Source organism: Lathamus discolor, chromosome 5 (genome assembly GCF_037157495.1).
Source record: "Lathamus discolor isolate bLatDis1 chromosome 5, bLatDis1.hap1, whole genome shotgun sequence".
Classification (NCBI taxonomy): domain Eukaryota; kingdom Metazoa; phylum Chordata; class Aves; order Psittaciformes; family Psittacidae; genus Lathamus; species Lathamus discolor.
Window position 1 is genome coordinate 125,877,100 of NC_088888.1, and position 20,446 is coordinate 125,897,545.

The window sequence follows — 20,446 nt, forward strand, 5'->3', positions numbered from 1 at the left end:
CCAAATCAAAGCCAATCTTACAAATATATTTTTTCTGACATGTCTAGAGGCAAAATGACATGAATGCATCAGCATACAATCATTCTCTTATAGGAAATGTGGTAGTATCCTTTACAATTAAATTCTATGCCAAAGGAAATTACTTGGGGTTTTTATTCCTTTTCAGTAATGTGGAAAGTATGCCGTGGGAGCAAGCAGGAAGAGGTGGTTTAGTGGAAGAGAGGAAGAGGAAACTGTTCTGAAGGGGTGCAGAGACACGGACCTGGTAGCAAACATAATCTTCTTGGTAATGTGCCATGTTCAGCAAAGCTTAAGGGTTGGATGTTTTTAGGCATTCAGTGTCTCCCTAACTGTAAGCTCTTGTTGGAAAAAGTGATACAATGTCTGTTCATGTCAGTGGGAGCAGAGTCAAGCCAACTCTTGCATGCTTTTCAGATGGGTTTTTTCAGATGCTTTAATTTCTGCATTTGACTTCAGCATAGATAAAAAGTGGCTGGACAGCTGTGAGAGAGCCAGCAGATCTATCCAAAATCTAATGGTACTTAAAATCTCTCCTGAGAGTGCTATGCTGAAACAAGCTCAAATTAATTCCTGTTCATCTTTTAGTCTCTTAAAAGGCTGCCATTGAATAGGAAGAAAGGGGAATAAATAAACCTGTATGGAAAGGGTTGGTTGAGGTAGGCATGATGGCTAGGTGAAAGCAGATGTAGAAAGATCAATGTATAATTTAGCAGTGATGTTCCCGCTATAGATAGTCAGATAAATATATCAAACCATTCATGGACTGGGTCACAGCCTCTGAAGATCTGAGTTTGTCCAGATAGCAGTTCCTTAAGTACTTGCTGATATTTTATGGCTTAGCACTTAGTGAGGTGAAAGAGTCCTTGGGAAGATGGCTGCGATTTTAACAGCACTGTTAAACAGGATGAGGAGCATTGATGCTTCAGGATGCAAATACAGGTGTTGGAAATTATCAGCCAAGGAAACTGAAAGTGGCTGTTACCTGCAATAAGCAAGCAAGTGGACAGTGTTGGGAGCTGAAGGGTAACTTTTGCATGATAATTTGATGATAATTTGCATGATAGTTTGATACGTAGGAGAACATCACTCTGAGTCAAAGCTATGAACAGGAAGAGGAGAGAGTAGTTGCCAGCTGTTTATTTTGGAACAGAGGACTTACTAGGAAAAGAGCAGCCATACTCTGTCCAAGTGAGGGTCCATCAAGCCCACTATTGTCACTATTGTCCTGGTCATGAGGAGGATACGAGGTTATAACCCTGCAAACTCTTCACTACACCTCCAGATGCTACACCTCTTTAGAGCATCATTCTGCCTCCAGATTCACAACTGCAGCACCCCGCACACTGACGTGAGATGAGGCTGCATTGGGCCCTGGGTAGGTTCTGGCTTGTCTGCCCAGGAGTAGCTGCCTGCTCAAGCTGCCCTGGCTGCATGCATGTAAGGTAGATCCCAGGGATAGGGATGCTGCATAGTGCAGGGGCTGGATCTCCTACCTGACTCCAAAAAGTGTCAGTAGGAAAGGGGTGAAAGGCATTGACTTTGTGCCTTAGTTCAGAGGAAGCCTCTGTTTTGCAAAGTCTCTGGATCCCTTAGCCAGATCTCAAGCCTCAGCCGTTCTTCTTACATCTACTGTTTTGCCATACTCTCTGTCTTCTGCGGGGCTGGAGCCCAGAGCTGGGACATCCTCTGGGCAGCCCTCTGGCAGAGCAGGCTTCAGTGGAACTTGCCTCTTGCCCTGTTGCAAGCTGTAGGGCAGTGACCCTGCAGGAGAAGAGGCTACGTGGAGACCTCATAGCAGCCTTCCAGTATCTGAAGGGGGCCTATAAAGATGCTGAGGAGGAACTCTTCATCAGGGACTGTAGTGATAGGACAAGGGATAATGGGTTCAAACTTAAACAGGGGAAGTTTAGATTGGATTAAGGAGGAAATTCTTTACTGTAAGGGTGGTGAGGCACTGGAATGGGTTGCCCAGGGAGGTTGTGAATGCTCCATCCCTGGCAGTGTTCAAGGCCAGTTTGGACAGAGCCTTGGGTGACGTGGTTTAGTGTGAGGTGTCCCTGCCCATGGCAGGGGGGTTGGAACTGAATGATTTTAAGGTCCTTTCCAACCCTAACTATTCTATGATTCTATACTGTCCCAGCCTCCAGCGGGTTTCTGCACAGGAGATGTCCAGAGCCCTGTGTCACTGTAGTGATCCTCAGTGATTGTTTGTCCTGTCCTCTCCCAACCCATGGAAATTTAGACTGGATTAGCATTGAGTGCAGTGAGAGACAAGGATTTTGTCTGAAAGATGGGACTATGACTTAGCTTCTTGTGTGTAACTCCTGTTTAATACTCAGGCTGCCTGAGTGACTGTCCTGGTACAGAGCTTGAACAAAACCGAGCAAGAGGGAAGGCAGTTGTAGAGAGTGAGCTTTGTGCTCTGCCATGGCTGCTTGCTGCTGTACCGGGCTGAGAGGAACAAGTATTGCTGTGGGAGGACATAGTGCCTTGTGCTACCTGTACCAGCAAAGAAGGCTTGAGGATGATGGTGCCTGATGTGACAAATGTAGCAACTGAAAAAGTGTAAAGTGGTGTGTCAGCAGTTGTAATGTAACCATACCTCATCTCATTCATCAGAATATTTGTACATCATTTAATTCTGCTGGTTGCCTTTAGTTACCTTGTGTCTTCCTTTCTTCTTCATGGGAAGAGTAGTAATTTCCTTGGAGGAATCAGTGAGAGGTGTGTAACTGGCAGTGCGTTTCCAATTTTGCAAAAGGCATTAAGAGGCACACTGGGGGACAGTGAGCACCTGTGATCTTGTCATTGGTTTTAAAAAGTTAGTGTTGCATCTTCCTGCTTCCCTTTTAGTTTTTCATTGTTCTCTGAGCAGGATTGCAGTTAGTCATGGCCCTTCTGCCTGCGTGGGGATTGAGTGGCTGCTCATAACGGTGGGGGGTTTTTTGGCTCATTTTAGGCAGAAGCACTGTTTTTCCCTGACAGCATCGTGGTGGCAACCAGGCTTTCTTCAGGGGAGTAAGCTCACACAAACCCATTATGCTCAGGTAGCAGAGATAAAACCAGCGCTTTAAGAAAAAGGAGGGTGATCAGGGAATGTTTGTCATTTCCAAGCTTTTTTAAATGTTTAATTAAAATGGCAAAGCAGAGAAGTGTCTCTGTAAACAGTGGCTTGTCATTTCTGGTGTATGCATTATTTGTTTTCTACGAGTAATGTGCCCTTGCGTTACTGGAAAGAAAGAAAAAAGTCTAAGACTGTAAACCCTTTCGGCAGCCAGAAGAATGATGGACGTTAGAATCCTTTTTGCATAATCCCCTTGCTTTTTGCTTGTGGATACAGCTGTGCTAACACAATGCAACATTTGAGTTGAGAGGTCTGCAAAGTCCTGGCACCGATGACAGTTTTCAGACTGAGGCTCTTATTTGATAGATTTTTCAAAGTGATATTGTGCTCGGTTGTATCCGTGTCCCTGGAAGGAGGCTTCCAGTTAACTTCTCAGAGGAAATACTTTCAAAAGGAAAAGTTTAATTTTGCCAAGAATCAGATAAGGTCAGAATAATTAGACAAACCAGAGCTTTGTAGGTTAGAAATGAAGGCAGTCCTCTCCGTGGAGTAGTGTAAATGTGCTAGGAGAACAGGAAAATGAAATGCACGAGGGTGCTTCAATTTGCTGAAAATCGGAGGTTCTATGTATATATCTTGGCATATTCTCAAGTGTAGGATTACATTTTAGAAGTATTTTTTTCCCATTAAAAAAAGGAAGAAAGTAAACTGTATTTATTCCTGTCTCTGGTTTCCAGTTTAATCCACTGGAAAATGAGTTCACTGGCTTAATTGTAAATATAATTAAAAAAAATTACTATATATTTATAAATTGCTGTTGTAATTTGATTGTAATGCAATGCTAATTCACCATAGGTTTTCAAGTACCTATGCTTTACTTAGCTTCCATGCATTTCCATTATGAGACAGAAGGGATTGTATTTCAGGTCCTCTACTGGTACTGGCAAAGTGGGTGGCCTAAGGACTATGTTGATGGGTATCAATCAGCAGCATTAGTCATCTGACATCAGCTGACCTTCCCTAGTTTCTACTTAAAGTCTGGTGCGATATTTTCTCCTGTTCTGCCTTGGCTGCAGAACTGTAAACCCTTTTTTGTTTGCCTAGTTTCTGTAGGTGTCTGTGCACAGTGGTCGCATGGCCTTCACAGACTGATAATGGAATAGGACAGCCAGTTCCTTCAGTGGGTTAACTTATTCTTAAAATACAAAAAAAGTGGGTTCCAGTCATTCTGTTGGTCAGCCAGCAAAACAAATGCTGCAGATATCTCTTCTTCCCTCAGTGATGGCATGAATGGAGTCTCTTCCATGTATCCTCTTGTCAGTATTTGTGAACAGAGTCTCTTTTCCTCAGTCAGATCTTGTTAGGTTGGCCAAGAGATCAGAGACTGTAGTTAGGAACTGAGGAACAGAAAGCTGATGCAGTTGTATAGCCTCAATTCCTTAGGAAACCAAGCAGAGGTGGAGCAAGAAGGATGATGGGCAGGGACTTTTTAAGTTCACCATATCACAGTGGCCCTTGCTTTGCAGCTCAGGGGAGAAACACAGACTGTCTCAACTTTGTTAGGACTTTTAGCTAAAGAAGATGGGATGGTTTGCCTTTAAAAAGCAAGATTGGAATGAGAGGATTAAAAAGAAGGATCCTGAGAAGTCCGGGAAGACTGTGATTGGCATTATTACTATAGTTAACTGTAAGAACAACTGTAGCAAACAAAAAACAGAGTAAGGACAACATAGGCCCCCTGAGGAAGCTTTCGGGAGAACTGGCTACACAGGATTTGGAGAAGGCTGAGGTTCTGAATGACCTCTTTGCCTTGGTGTTCACTGGCAAAGGCTCTGACTGCACCACCCAGATCTTAGAAGGCAGACGCAGGGACTGTGAGAATGAAGACCTTGGGCCCACTGTAGGAGAGGATCTGGCTCGAGACCATCTTAAAAATCTGAACGTGCACAAGTCCGTGGGACCTGATGGAATCCATCCGCGGGTCCTGAAGGAGCTGGCGAATGAAGTTGCTAAGCCACTGGCCATCATATTTGAAAAATCATGGCAGTCAGGTGAAGTTCCCGACTGGAAAAAGGGAAATATAACCCCCATTTTCAAGAAGGGGAAAATGGAAGACCTGGGGAATTACAGAGCAGTCAGTCTCACCTCTGTGCCTGGCAACATCTTGGAGCAGATTCTCCTGGAAGGCGTGCTAAGGCACATGAAAAACAACAAGGTGCTTGGTGACAGCCAGCATGGCTTCACGAAGGGGAAATCCTGCCTGACCAATTTGGTGGCCTTCTATGATGGGGCTACGGAACTGATGGACAGGGATAGAGCAGTTGATGTCATCTACCTGGACTTGTGCAAAGCGTTTGACACTGTCCCACACGACATCCTTCTCTCTAAATTGGAGAGACATCAATTTGATGGATGGACCACTCGGTGGATAAAGAACTGGCTGGATGGCCGCACACAAAGAGTTGTGGTCAATGGCTCGATGTCCGGCTGGAGACCAGTAGGGAGTGGTGTCCCTCAGGGATCGGTGTTGGGACCGGTCTTGTTTAACATCTTCGTCGCTGACATGGACAGTGGGATTGAGTGCGCCCTCAGCAAGTTTGCCGATGACACCAAGCTGTGTGGTCCGGTTGATATGCTGGAGGGAAGGAGACGAGAATTCAAAAGAATGCAAATCCCACGGGTTGAGATAAGTTTAGTAAGTAAGGTATAACACAAATCACTACTGCTACCACTAATAATAATAATGATAAAGGAAATAACAAGGGAAGAGAATACAACACCTCAACACCAGCCGACCAATAACTCGCCCCACTCCCCCCAGCCAAGCACCAACCGATACCTCGTCTAACCCTGCAGTCCCAACCCTTCTGGGGTAACTCTCGGTTACATCCTGGGCATGACGTGCTGTGGTATGGAATACCTCTTTGGCTAGCTTGGGTCAGGTGTCCTGTCTCTGCTTCCTCCCAGCTTCCCCTCCTCCCTGGCAGAGCATGAAAATCAGGAAGTCCTTGGCCAGACCAAGCATTCGAGCAGCAACTGAAAACATCGGCGTTATCAGCACTGTTCCCAGGCCAAAAGATCAAAACACAGCGCTGCACTAGCTGTTAAGAAGGAGAAAAATGACTGCTACTGCTGAACCCAGGACAAGGAGGAAGAAAATAGGAGCTGTTTTGACAAGAAGTCAGAAGTCTTGGTTACATCCAGACACCGGAGTGGTGTTCTGGCATTCCTGTGTAAATGAAAAACCAGGAGGAAAAGGGAATGGAAGAAAGAAGATGAAAAACGCCAGGATTTTTTTTTGAACGTACAGCTTGCATGGGTGTCAACGTCCATGGAGTAGGACTGTATTGCAGAACAGACAAATCATTCCTTCTCCCTGCCCTGTCTTGTCCTTCACACACACAAGCTTTGTCCTGGATTAGAAGAGCTGTGGGAAGACAGCACTGGTTGGAGCAGGGATTTGTGCTGCTGGGGAGCAGCCACCCACCCATGGGTGTCTTGTACCTGCTGCCTCTTGTGAGCTGAGGGCTGTGGAGACTGCTCAGCAGGCAGAGCTCTGACTGCACACATGGCTGGCAAAGGTCACCTGAATTATACACTGGGTTGGCTTCTGCAGCTTGGTGACATTTTCACATGGGTTTCTGAGCAGTCACTCAGGCAATGTCTAAGCAAATCTATCTACACTCTCTACCTCAGTCCTTAAAACACAGAGGAAGGGGAAAATCCTTATCTCCGGTATGTACAGAAGATGATGGGCTTTACTGTCTTTCTCCACCCAGCTTTCCAATCAAAGGGAGATTTTTCCCTTCTGACAATCTTGTACTGTCCAAAGTCAGCAAAGACAACTTCAGAGCAGTGGGTTTTCAGTTCTGGATCTGAATAAACATCAGATGTGGACAGCTGCGTAGAGAAATGGAGCCTTGGCAGCAGGTTCATTTCTCTGCAGGTGTTTCCATGCACTTAGTGGAGGTACCTCTGAACTTCAGGGTGGGAGGCAGGTAGTAGCCTACCCTTACTTTTAGTGTGGCACTTGGCCCTTGTCACCTATTTTGCCAGCAAGTCCTAATGTTTTGTATTTTGTATTTGTATTGGGTGGCCAAAAAAAATAAGGCATATGTATCAAAAAAAAGCCACAACAACAGTGTTTATGTTACCCTGAGTCAGTTTGAAGTTGCACTGTAGCCAGAAGAGGTGGCATGAATTGATTCACATGTAGAGAGCTGAGAAGAACAAGGATTTGAGCTCATCTGAGGCTCAGAGTTATGGTCATACAGGTAGTAATATTACATAAATAGTAACAATAGTAGCAGCTATGGAAAAGTTTAGAGCTTCAGAACCTCTTACAGGCAAAATAAGCAGTGGTCTTGTTTGAGGCTTTCTTCTGGCTTGGAGACATACTGCTCTTTGGAGGGCAAACTGTGTTTGTATGTTTGCATTCTTCTGTAGTGTGGAAGTTTATAAACTTCCATTTGAAATAAGAGGAAGGTTAAAATCTTGGCATATTCTTACTTTGGTAATAGGGTTGCATGCAGACATCCTTGTGGTTAAATTAAAAAAAACTCCAAACTACTAAAACCCCGTTAGATTTCCTGTGAAGCTTTAAACTAGTTAGGAAGGGGGGAGGGGATTTAACTGGGCCTGTTGGGGACAAGCCCAAGAGGAACATGCTAGGGATTGAAGGATGGCGGGCTAAGGAGGACTATCAATCTCTTGTTTCACTTGTGGGAAAGGATAGCTCTTTAGACCCTGTCCCGCAGGGGAAAAAGAGTACTAGGACTGGCTCCCTGAAATGCCTGTACACCAATGCACGCAGCATGGGGAATAAACAGGAGGAGTTAGAAGTCTGTGTGTGGGCTAAAGGTTATGATCTAGTGGCGATTACAGAGACATGGTGGGACAGTTCACATGACTGGAATGTGGTCATGGATGGCTATGTCCTTTTTAGGAAAGATAGGTCAGCGAAGCGAGGTGGTGGAGTTGCTCTTTACGTGAGAGAGCAACTAGAATGTATTGAGTTCTGTCCGGGGTCGGATGAGGAGCAAGTGGAATGTCTGTGGGTACGAATCAAGGGGCTGACTGGCACGGGTGATACAGTTGTGGGGGTCTATTACAGACCTCCTGATCAGCACGAAGGAGTTGATGAGGCTTTCTACAGGCAACTGGAAGTAGCCTCGCGACTACATGCCTTAGTCGTCGTGGGGGACTTTAATTACCCCGATATTTGCTGGAAGACTCACACAGCCAGTCATTCACAGTCTAGGAGGTTCCTCAAGTGCATTGATGATAATTTCTTAATGCAAATGGTGGACGTACCAACTAGGGGAGCAGCGCTGCTAGATTTAGTACTCGCCAACAAGGAGGGTTTGGTCGAAGTGGTGACGGTCAATGGCAGCCTTGGCTGCAGTGACCATGAGATGGTGGAGTTTAGGATCCTGTGTGGGAGGAATAGAATACCTAGCAAAGCCACAGTTCTGGATTTCCGAAAGGCCAACTTTGGCCTCTTCAGTCAACTGCTAAGGGAAGTCTCATGGGAAAGTGTACTAGGCGGTAAAGGGGCTCAAGATAGTTGGTTAGCATTCAAGGACCGCTTCTTCCAAGCTCAGGATCGGAGCGTCCCAATGAGTAGGAAGTCAAGTAAGGGATCTAGGAGACCGGCGTGGTTAAACAAGGAGCTGCTGGGCAAACTCAAGTGGAAAAGGAGAATCTATGGATTATGGAAGGAGGGGCTGGCCGCTTGGGAGGAATATAGGACAGTTGTTAGAGGATGTAGGGAGGCAATTAGGACAGCTAAGGCCTCCTTGGAACTCAATCTTGCTAGTCGGGTTAAAGACAATAGAAAGGGCTTCTTCAAATACATAGCAAATAAAACTAAAACAAGAGGCAATATAGGCCCACTGCTGAACGAAGTGGGTACCCTGGAGACAGAGGATATAAAGAAGGCAGAGGTGCTGAATGCCTTCTTTGCCTCTGTCTTTACTCCTGCAGACTCTCCCCGAGGGCCCCGGATTTCTATAGCCCCAGAAGGAGTCAGGACAAAGGAGGAGTTTGCTTTGGTAGATGAGGATTGGGTTAGGGATCAGCTATGCAAACTGGACATCTGTAAATCGATGGGTCCGGATGGAATGCACCCACGGGTGCTGAGGGAGCTGGCGGAGGTCATTGCTAGGCCACTTTCCATCATCTTTGGTAAGTCGTGGGAAATGGGCGAGGTGCCTGAGGATTGGCGGATGGCAAAGGTCACACCAATCTATAAGAAGGGCAAGAAGGAGGACCCGGGTAATTATAGACCGGTCAGCCTTACCTCCATCCCTGGAAAGATGATGGAACAACTTATTCTTGACTCCATCACTAGGCATATCAAGGATGAGGGGGTCATTAAGAACAGCCAACATGGTTTTATGAGGGGGAAGTCATGTATGACCAACCTTATAGCCTTCTATGAGGAAGTGACTAGGTGGAGGGATGATGGTAGAGCGGTAGATGTGGTTTTTCTTGATTTCAGTAAGGCATTTGATACTGTCTCCCACAGCATCCTCATAGATAAGCTGAGGAAGTGTGGGCTTGACGATCAAGTAGTGAGGTGGATCGAGAACTGGTTGAAAGGAAGAAGGCAGAGAGTTGTGGTCAATGGCGCAGAATCTAGCTGGAGGTCTGTGACTAGTGGAGTTCCTCAGGGGTCGGTGCTGGGACCGGTGCTGTTTAATATTTTCATCAATGACCTGGATGAGGGAACTGAGTGCACCCTCAGCAAGTTTGCTGATGACACAAAACTGGGAGGAGTGGCTGACACACCAGAGGACTGTGCTGCCATTCAGCGAGACCTGGACAGGCTGGAGAGTTGGGCGGGGAGAAACTGGATGAAATTTAACAAGGGCAAGTGTAGAGTCTTGCATCTGGGGAAGAACAACCCCATGTACCAGTACAGGTTGGGGGTTGACCTGCTGGAAAGTAGTGAAGGGGAAAGGGACCTGGGGGTCCTGGTGGATAGGAGGATGACCATGAGCCAGCAATGTGCTCTTGTGGCCAAGAAGGCAAATGGCATCTTAGGGTGCATTAGAAAGGGAGTGGTTAGTAGGTCAAGAGAGGTTCTCCTCCCCCTCTACTCAGCCTTGGTGAGGCCGCATCTGGAATATTGCGTCCAGTTCTGGGCCCCTCTGTTCAAGAAGGACAGGGAATTGCTTGAAGGAGTCCAGCGCAGAGCCACAAAGATGATTAAGGGAGTGGAACATCTCCCTTATGAGGAGAGGCTGAGGGAGCTGGGTCTCTTTAGCTTGCAAAAGAGGAGACTGAGGGGTGACCTCATCAATGTTTACAAATATGTGAAGGGTAGGTGTCAGGATGATGGAGCTAGGCTTTTTTCAGTGATATCCAGTGATAGGACAAGGGGCAATGGGTGTAAACTGGAACATAGGAAGTTCCACGTTAACATCAGGAAGAACTTCTTTACTGTAAGAGTGACAGAGCACTGGAACAGGCTGCCCAGGGGGGTTGTGGAGTCTCCTACACTGGAGATATTCAAGGCCCGCCTGGACAAGTTCCTGTGTGATGTACTGTAGGTTACCCTGCTCTTGCAGGGGGGTTGGACTAGATGATCTTTTTAGGTCCCTTCCAACCCTTGGGATTCTGTGATTCTGTGATTCTGTGATTGCAAATGGAATGATTGATGGCTGAGATTAGAGATTCACATACAACTCCACGATCTTGCTCATAAACTCCTAATGTGACTCATTGAAAATCTCTGGGTTTTTCTTCCTGTTGAATTGAACTTGGTGTTGTCATTAAGAGGATAGCATCAATTTGGAAAATTCAATTTTTATTCTAACTCCTTTTTTCATTTCTTGGGTCTCCCCCCATCTCAAGTCTTTAAGGTGCAAATTCCCCTTTTCAGAATTCATTGAAAGAAAATGTTTTTCTTTCATAATTAAAAGGCTCTTGTTATATGGCAACCTTTAGATTGTTTAACATAGCCAATATCAAATACTGAAAGTCTTTAAAGTGTCTGATTTTTCTCTGTTGGGCAGATAAGAGATTCAGAGCAGCCTTGTGGAGAAGTACTTGGGGGCAATGGTTGATGAGAAACTGAACATGAACTGGGTTCAGTGTGCGCTCGCAGACCAGAAACCACCCAAGTGCTGGGCTGCATCCAAAGGAGTGTGACCAGCAGGTTGAAAGAGGTGGTCCTGCCCCTCTACTCTGCTCTTGTGAGACCTCACCTGGAGCATTGTGTGCAGTTCTGGTGTCCTCAACATAAGAAGGACATGGAACTGTTGGAACAAGTCCAGAGGAGGCCACGAGGATGATCAGGGACTGGAGCACCTCCTGTATGAAGACAGGCTGAGGAAGTTGGGGCTGTTCAGCCTGGAGAAGAGAAGGCTGCGTGGAGACCTCAGAGCAGCTTCCAGTGTCTGAAGGGGGCTACAAGGATGCTGGTGAGAGACTCTTTGTCAGGGCCTGTAGTGATAGGACAAGGAGACAAACAAGGAGTGATGGGTTCAAACTGAAACAGGGAATGTTCAGGTTAGATCTAAAGAAGTTCTTTCCTGTTAGGGTGGTGAGGCACTGGAATGGGTTGCCCAGGGAAGTTGTGAATGCCCCATTCCTGGCAGTGTTCAAGGCCAGGTTGGATGGAGTCCTGGGTGACATGGTTTAGTGTGAGGTGTCCCTGCCCATGGCAGGGGGGTTTGGAACTGGATGGTCTTAAGGTCCTTTCTAACCCTAACTATTCTATGTTTCTGTGATGTTCCCCAAGTGAAACAGCAGTTCTGTACCCTTGTGCATGTGACAAATGAGGACACAGAGCTAAGGAGGAAACCCACCTGGGAATCCACTTACTTCACTGGACTTCAATCTCTTACTGGTGTAATCAAGTTATTTAGGCAGACTTTAAGCAATATGGATTAGAATGCTTTAGAGCTTCATCAGGAATGCATTGCTTTAAATATGCTGATTTACAAAGACAGTTTAATTATTTCCCCCCCTGCCTTCCTGCAGCCCCAGCACTGGTTTTGGTCTTCTCTTGGTCATCCTCTAGTGTCTGGCTTTCACAAGAATGCAGAATTCAGGATTTTTGTTGCAACCTATAAAGTCTGCAAACTCTGCCTGGAAAATGAGCTGGCTCCGGAGCTTCCTGCCTGGCTGCTCTTTAACCAGAGTCTTGAGTGGAAAAATGTGAACCTTTTGTTGTGGGACCTGTGAAGACAGTGTGAACAATTTAAAGGTTCCTGCTACATGTTAAAACCAAAAGAAAGATAATGTTTGTTTTTTCCTGCTGCTACCTCTCACTGTTTTCCAGTGCTTGTGCTTGCTAGGTGTTTTCATTTAACCTTTTTTTGTTTTAAGCTCCTCTTTCCCCCTTGGTCCTGTTTACCTTTGTTAATGCCTTCTTATAAGGCATTGGAAGGAAGGAGAAGTATGTGTGCGTGTGTGTGCCAGGAGTGGAATGTGTCAAATGTACTTTTTTATCTGTCAGCATGCTCTGTCCCAGCTGCATTGTTTTCCTCAAGCTCCATCTGCATTAAACTTGTTTTTCACTGCTGCTTGCTGCCATTTATAGTTCAATTTCTGCTTGTATCAAATCAAAAGCTATGTCTCTAACTCTGTATTGTTTTGCACCTCCAATATTTGCCTTTTAGGTAACTAAAACTTCCAACTTAACTACCTGCTATTGTGTCAGTAAAGGTGTGAGCAAGGAGAAGAGTTAGGTTATTTAAATGCAATTATAAGCTCACTGTTAAAAATCCTAGAAGGATGTTTTAGCCATAGAATTTGGCTCCTGTTTAGTTCAGAACTTTGTTCCTGAATTACTTGTGTGAATTATTTGTGACTTTAAAGGATCTCTACTATCAGCTGAGCATCACCCCCATATTTCTCCTTGTGAGCATATGTTCTAGTTATGCATCAGTAGGTTCATCTGGGTGTTAAACTGTTCAGTTTACCTGATAATGGAAAATACAGCTTCTCCCTAAGTGGAACTTCAAATGTCATTTTTGGAGGGGGGTTTTCGTTGGTTGCTTTTGTGGTTTGGTTTCATTTCGGTGTTCTGTTTGTGTGGGTTTGCTGGAGTTTGAGAGTTTTTTGTGGTTTTTTTTTTTAATAATATTTTATTTTACATTCATGGTAATGTGCTTTCTCCTCTGTGAGTGACTTTTATTCCCCCTCCCTCCCCCAGTCAGCCCCTGTAACATTGTAGTGTTTTAGAGCAGATTGTAGTGACATCTAACATTTTGTTGTGTTTGTAATACAGGCTGAGGTCAAGCAAACAAACAAAGCAATCATTATGTGTTAGCATTCTTTTTTAATGAGTACATTAAATCTACTCACACCTACAGGATCAGCTGTGGAGAGAAAGAAGAAACATGAAACTTCAAGTAGCACTGTCTTTTTGAAGCAATTTATGGACAAATAATAGACTAAAGGGATATGTAGGGACTTGAGTAGGAAAAAATGGCACTGTGTTGTTGTCAGAAAGGGTTTTGGCAGAAGACTTGTTGTGACTGTTTCTGTGGCTTGGAGGAATTTCCTACAGACTGGACTAACCATAAAAAAAATGTCTCTACTTTTAGGAGTTCAAGACATACGGTGGAGTCTTCCTGGTGAAGATGTCATCTTTAACAATGAAAGCCCATTGTCTGGACAAAAGAGGAAGTTTCTTTAAGGTAAATGGGATATTTATGCAGAGCATAAAGTGCATAGGTTTGTGTGAAATGAGTGCTGCAGAATGTGCCATGCAGTCTGTGATAAGTAGCAAGACTTTTTGGTAAAATGGGAAGCACTTATTTGGGCATCTCTTTTTACAAGTGGCATTTATGGCTAGATTATCACCCAGTTACTTCATGTGTATATTGTTTTCCTGTATACTGAATAGAATATTTAGTGTAAAACAGCTTGTGGCTTTCTTTGCTGCTGATGCTGAGAACATAAGCTTTGTTATGCACAGGCATTACAGAACTCATAAACTGGATTTGTGTAACTTAAAGTTGCAGTACAGGTTTAGAGTTTCCACTATTGGGATTGAAAATTGGTTTCATCTCCTTGCCTATTTTAAGAAAAACTGGTGGGGCTCCTTGTTTGTGTGTAATCTGAACATGCACACAATACTGTCTTTGTATTCTCAATGCCTGTTTCAGTCCATTTTGTGTTTTAGTGGTTTTGCTTTGTCTGTAGGTTTTAGTTCCTTGGCTTTTTTAAAGTCTAACTGTATCTTGGTTGAAATCAACAAGAAGCTGGTGCTTAACTGTAGTCATACTCTCAAAAATCCAGCAAGGCAGATGTCTGTGTCTTTGGGTGTCTACATACTTTAAAGGGCTCTCATGATTCTTCCCCTAAGATACCAGCCCAGTTTCTTGGACGATACAGGCACTGAAAGATAGTAGTTCTGTTCTGGCATGGATGTGCTCACAGGGAAAAACCAGAAATAATTCCATGAAGTGTTCTGTAGTGTTTGTGTTCAGGGGCAGTTTTGAGATGTCATGTAGCTTACAGCACACTTAATGCAGCACATTTCAGTGAGAAATAGATTTCAGGTGTGAGCCTTCTGTTTTCCCCCAGCTCCTTTCCGTCACAGAGTACAGCTGGTGTGTGGCAATGTACTGAAGGGGCTAGGAAGGCAGGATGCAACATGTGTTTTCCTGGGAAAACACATGCCCCTGAGAAACACCCAGGGAGTACCGGCAGAGGCCTCTCCAGACTTGAGGTGGTGCTCAGAGATGTAGGGAGATAGAGCCCTTAGTTGAAGCACCTTCACATACTCCCTGGAACTGTTTAGAAATGCATTTTTCTCTGGTCACGAACATTCAATTTTAGTCCTGCTAAGCTCATCACAGCTGGAAGGTGGAACCTTGAGAACCTCGTCAGAAAGTACGTAGTCCAGATTGACTGCCTGCAGTCATTGGTTTTTGTGTGTCTTCTGTGACCATTCTCACTTCTGCATAGTTATAAATCACTTCCATCTCTGGGAACTTCTGTCAAGGATTGAACGTCATGGCTTAATTTTGCTTTTTCCCGGTATTTCCTGCAGAGTTAACTTACAGGATCTGCTCCAGATTTGCTCAGTTGTAGCAGCTTGGCTCAGGCATGAACACTGCAAAATAAACATGGGTCATTGTGTTCTCTGTTCTGCCTCCTGCTCCGTGTGAGGTTTTTTAAGGCTTTGGAGGATCAGTCAGAGGACTTTCAGGACTGCAGTAATCTTACTGGTTTCTAGGGGAAAGTGGAAACATGTTTTGGTCTTTTTATATGAGAAAGGCTTTATGCAGTAATGCTGGAGAACTGTCATGTTTCAGGTTGGCATGGCAAAAAGCAGAGGTGCAGTAGAGGCTATCAGTATGGTTTTCAAGATGATTGAATCCCATTAACTGTTTTATTTCTATGCCATAGGGGAGTTCTAGAGGCAGTGCTAAAGTTAATTGTGGAGAAGACTGTAGTTAACATTTTCTTCCGGAAAAAAAATGGTTAGTTGAAGTGAAATGTAGTTAATAAAGCCTTCATGTGCACTGTGTGAGTACAGCTGTGAACACCATATGCTTCTGTAGAGCAGGACAGGGAGAATAGTGTCCAGGCAGTGCCATGGTATTGAAAGTATGCTGACCTATCAAGCTGTGGTGTTCTATCACTGGCCGGGAGGGTATGTGTATTTTTCTGATGCAAGAGAGTAAACTGTCACATAGACCGGCTCGGAATTGAGGCTAAATGTACAGTGTTGAACTTTTCTGTTCTGCATTGGAATTTTGCTGTTTATATAGTGCCAGGGTCACAGGGCTGTCTTGTTAGGCACGGCTTTGCTCTGAGGAGCAATCGAAATTTATAGGTGCTTCTGAGTACTGAATTAACTTGCCTTGATTGCTTCCCTTAGAATATTCATCACCCTCTGTAGCTTCTTCCAGTGAAAGATGCTAATAACTGCTGCCATCACAGCTTACATTAAGACAAAGCATTCTGTTTTCTTTTTCTAGTACTGCCAGAAATGTGATTGACCAGCCAAAGCTCTACCTAGTGGCAATCAGCTGCCGATTTACTGACCGTTCCTATCTCCTGCCTCCTCTGCTGCTCCTAGTGCACTGCATTCTCCTCACTTGTTCTGTGCCACACATTTCAGCTGTTGCTGTTTCCATTCCCTCTGTTTGTCCTGGGACAGAAATGCTGTTCTTATGCTGGCTGAATCTTACCCTGATGCTCTGGAAGGGTGCAGGGAGGGGTGGGGAGTGGTGGAGGAGTGTGTGTTCCAGAGAGGAGAAATACACTCAAAGGGGAACTAAGCACATGGTGGCTGGTGCCTTTAGCCCACGGAGAGTTATAATGACCACTGGTGATGCATGCAGGAACAGTTTTTGTCTTAGCAGCTTCATTCTGATGACTGGAAAAAGGGAAATATAACCCCCATTTTCAAGACGGGGAAAATGGAAGACCCGGGGAATTACAGAGCAGTCAGTCTCACCTCTGTGCCTGGCAGCATCTTGGAGCAGATTCTCCTGGAAGGCATGCTAAGGCACATGAAAAACAACAAGGTGCTTGGTGACAGCCAGCATGGCTTCACGAAGGGGAAATCCTGCCTGACCAATTTGGTGGCCTTCTATGATGGGGCTACAGAATTGATGGATAAGGGTAAAGCAGTTGATGTCATCTACCTGGACTTGTGCAAAGCGTTTGACACTGTCCCACACGACATCCTTGTCTCTAAATTGGAGAGACATCAGTTTGATAGGTGGACCACTCAGTGGATAAAAAACTGCCTGGATGGCCGCACGCGAAGAGTTGTGGTCAATGGCTCAATGTCCGGCTGGAGACCAGTAGGGAGTGGTGTCCCTCAGGGATCGGTGTTGGGACCGATCTTGTTTAACATCTTCACCGCTGACATGGGCAGTGGGATTGAGTGTACCTTCAGCAAGTTTTCCGATGACACCAAGCTGTGTAGTTTGGTTGATACACTGGAGGGAAGGGATGCCATCCAGAGGGACCACGACACGCTTGTGAGGTGGGCTGATGCCAACCTCATGAAGTTCAACCATGACAAGTGCAAGGTCCTACACCTGGGTCACAGCAATCCCAGGCACAGCTACAGATTGGGCAAAGAAGAAATTCAGAGCGGCCCTGCAGAGAGGGACTTAGGGGTGTTGGTGGATGAGAAACTGAACATGAGCTGGCTTCAGTGTGCGCTCGCAGCCCAGAAAGCAACTGTATCCTGGGCTACATCAAAAGGAGCATGACCAGCAGGTCGAAGGATGTGATCCTGCCCTTTACTATGCTCTTGTGAGACCTCACCTGGAGCATTGTGTGCAGTTCTGGTGTCCTCAACATAAAAAGGACATGGAACTGCTGGAACAAGTCCAGAAGAGGGCCACGAGGATGATCAGGGACTGGAGCACCTCCCGTATGAAGACAGGCTGAGGAAGTTGGGGCTGTTCAGCCTGGAGAAGAGAAGGCTGCGTGGAGACCTCATAGCAGCCTTCCAGTATCTGAAGGGGGCCTATAGGGATGTTGGGGAGGGACTCTTCATCAGGGACTGTAGTGACAGGACAAGGGGTAAAGGGTTCAAACTTAAAACAGGGGAGGTTTAGATTGGATATAAGGAAGAAATTCTTTCCTGTGAGGGTGGTGAGGCACTGGAATGGGTTGCCCAGGGAGGCTGTGAATGCTCCATCCCTGTTGGTGTTCAAGGCCAGGTTGGACAGAGCTTTGAGTGACATGGTTTAGTGTGAGGTGTCCCTGCCCATGGCCATGGGGGTTGGAACTAGATGATCTTAAGGTCCTTTCCAACCTAACTATTCTATGATTCTGTAGTACTGTTATAGTGACACACAAGCACATTGAAGGATTTGCTTTGTGTTGCACGTTTTGTTTGTCTTAAGGCAGTCTTACCAGGGCAATCTTTAGGATACAAATGATTCACAGTGTGTTTTCCTCTTCGGCTTGCCTAGAGCACTGTCAATTAAGAAACTAAGGTTGTCCTAAATTTTCCTAAGGACAGCCTGGCAGGGGAATGGTCTGAAGAACAGTGGGAATAAAATATGCCTTGAAGCTATGTTTTCAGGCCTCTCACAATCCCTGAGAAGCTGCACTGTTGGACCACTGTTCTGAACCTACAGCATCAGACTGGAGACTGCAGGTAGCCTGTGTATCCAGTGTGTCTGTGTGTGTACACTTTGCATACAGTGAAATCACCTCTTCCTTTTCCTCTCCCATGTTTATAAAATTGTGGCAGCAGTTACATTTGCTACTGCTGGATGGGTGAGCAAAGAAGACTCTTGGTACATCAGGTGTTTTCATTTTAACTTATTTAAATTTGCCAGGTCTGTCTGTGTTTTGGAGACATAGTGCTTAAATTGTAGCCTTTTACCCATGCTGACCTGTACTTCAGAATGCCTATCCGGATGCACAGACTGTAGTGTACTTCTGCATGTATAGGGATGCTGGGGAGGGACACTTCGTCAGGGACTGTAGTGACAGGACAAGGGGTAACGGGTTAAAACTTAAACAGGGGAAGTTTAAATTGGATATAAGGAGGAAATTCTTTCCTGTGAGGGTGGTGAGGCACTGGAATGGGCTGCCCAGGGAGGTTGTGAGTGCTCCATCCCTGGCGGTGTTCAAGGCCAGGTTGGATGAAGCCTTGTGTGGGATGGTTTAGTGTGAGGTGTCCCTGCCTATGGCAGGGTGGTTGGAACTAGATGATCTTGAGGTTCCTAACAGGAAAGAATTTCCTCCTTATATCCAATCTAAACTTCCCCTGTTTAACTTTTAACCCATTATCCCTTATCCTGTCACTACAGTCCCTGATGAAGAGTCTCTCCCCAGCATCCCCCTTCAGATACTGGAAGGCTGCTATTAGGTCCACACGCAGCCTTCTCTTCTCCAGGCTGAACAGCCCCAACTTCCTCAGCCTGTCTTCATACGGGAGGTGCTCCAGTCCCCTGATCATCCTCGTGGCCTTCTCTGGACTTGTTCCAGCAGTTCCATGTCCTTTTTATGTTGAGGACACCAGAACTGCACACAATGCTCCAGGTGAGGTCTCACAAGAGCAGAGCAGAGGGGCAGGATCACCTCCTTCGACCTGCTGGTCATGCTCCTTTTGATGTAGCCCAGCATACAGTTGGCTTTCTGAGCTGTGAGCGCACACTGAAGCTGGCTCATGTTCATTTTCTCATCGGCCAGCACCCCAAGTCCTTCTCTGCAGGGCTGCTCTCAATATCTTCTTTGCCCAATCTGTAGCTGTGCCTGGGATTGCTGTGACCCAGGTGTAGGACCTTGCACTTGGCATGGTTGAACTTCATAAGGTTGGCATCAGCCCACCTCACAAGCGTGTCGTGGTCCCTCTGGATGGCATCCCTTCCCTCCAGCATATCAACCGGTCCACACAGCTTGGTGTCATTGGCAAACTTGCTGAGGGCGCACTCAATCCCATTGTCCGTGTCAGCAACGAAGATGTTAAACAAGACTGGTCCCAACACCGATCCCTGAGGGACACCACTCCCTACTGGTCTCCAGCCGGACATCGAGCCATTGACCACAACTCTTTGTGTGTGGCCATCCAGCCAGTTCCTTATCCACTGAGTGGTCCATCCATCAAATTGATATCTCTCCAATTTAGAGAGAAGGATGTCGTGTGGGACAGTGTCAAACCTTTGCACAAGAGACATGGCTACAATTTCTGGTTATTCTGCACAGTGAACTATGGATTCTCAAGACCACTAACAATAGATAGGTTGAGGAAGTTGGGGCTGTTCAGCCTGGAGAAGAGAAGGCTACGTGGAGACCTCATAGCAGCTTTCCAGTACCTGAAGGGGGCCTATAGGGATGCTGGGGAGGGACTTTTCATCAGGGACTGTAGTGACAGGACAAGGGGTAATGGGTTAAAACTTAAACAGGGGAAGTTTAGATTGGATATAAGGAGGAAATTCTTTCCTGTTAGGGTGGTGAGACACTGGAATGGGTTGTCCAGGGAGGTTGTGAGTGCTCCATCCCTGGCGGTGTTCAAGGCCAGGTTGGATGAAGCCTTGTGTGGGATAGTTTGGTGTGAGGTGTCCCTATCCATGGCAGGGAGCTTGGAACTAGATGATCTTAAGGTCCTTTCCAACCCTAACTATTCTATGATTCTATGATTATGTTCAATCCAACAAGTCCAGAAATAGCATTCCCAATTTAGCTAGTCTCTGGCACTTGGCTATCTCATCACACAGGTTGCTCTTTGAGGGTTGTTATGCTCTGCTTATCAAAACACAACGGAAAAGATGTGATACCAAAGAGGATGCAGGTCTCCAGAAAGAATGAAAAATGCAATGCTGGCAGGAAGGGGGGTGGTAAGTGCTGAGGCTCATTTGTCCAGTCTGATACTAATCCTTGCTCTCCTCAGCCTGTGTTCCCTTGCCAGAT

General features: G+C 45.7%; 1 protein-coding gene across 10 annotated transcripts in view; it reads left to right on the plus strand.

Moving 5' to 3' along the window:
• RIN2 (Ras and Rab interactor 2) overlaps positions 1-20,446 on the plus strand; it is a 193,601-nt gene that overhangs the window by 117,490 nt on the left and 55,665 nt on the right. For 8 of the 10 annotated variants that reach the window (XM_065682626.1, XM_065682627.1, XM_065682629.1 and 5 more), the window contains one exon: positions 13,648-13,740. In XM_065682626.1, coding sequence (XP_065538698.1) covers positions 13,648-13,740 — 93 coding nt within the window. Of the gene's footprint in view, positions 1-166; positions 287-13,647; positions 13,741-20,446 lie in introns of those variants that run through there. The other 2 variants (XM_065682634.1, XM_065682637.1) reach the window with 2 other exon arrangements.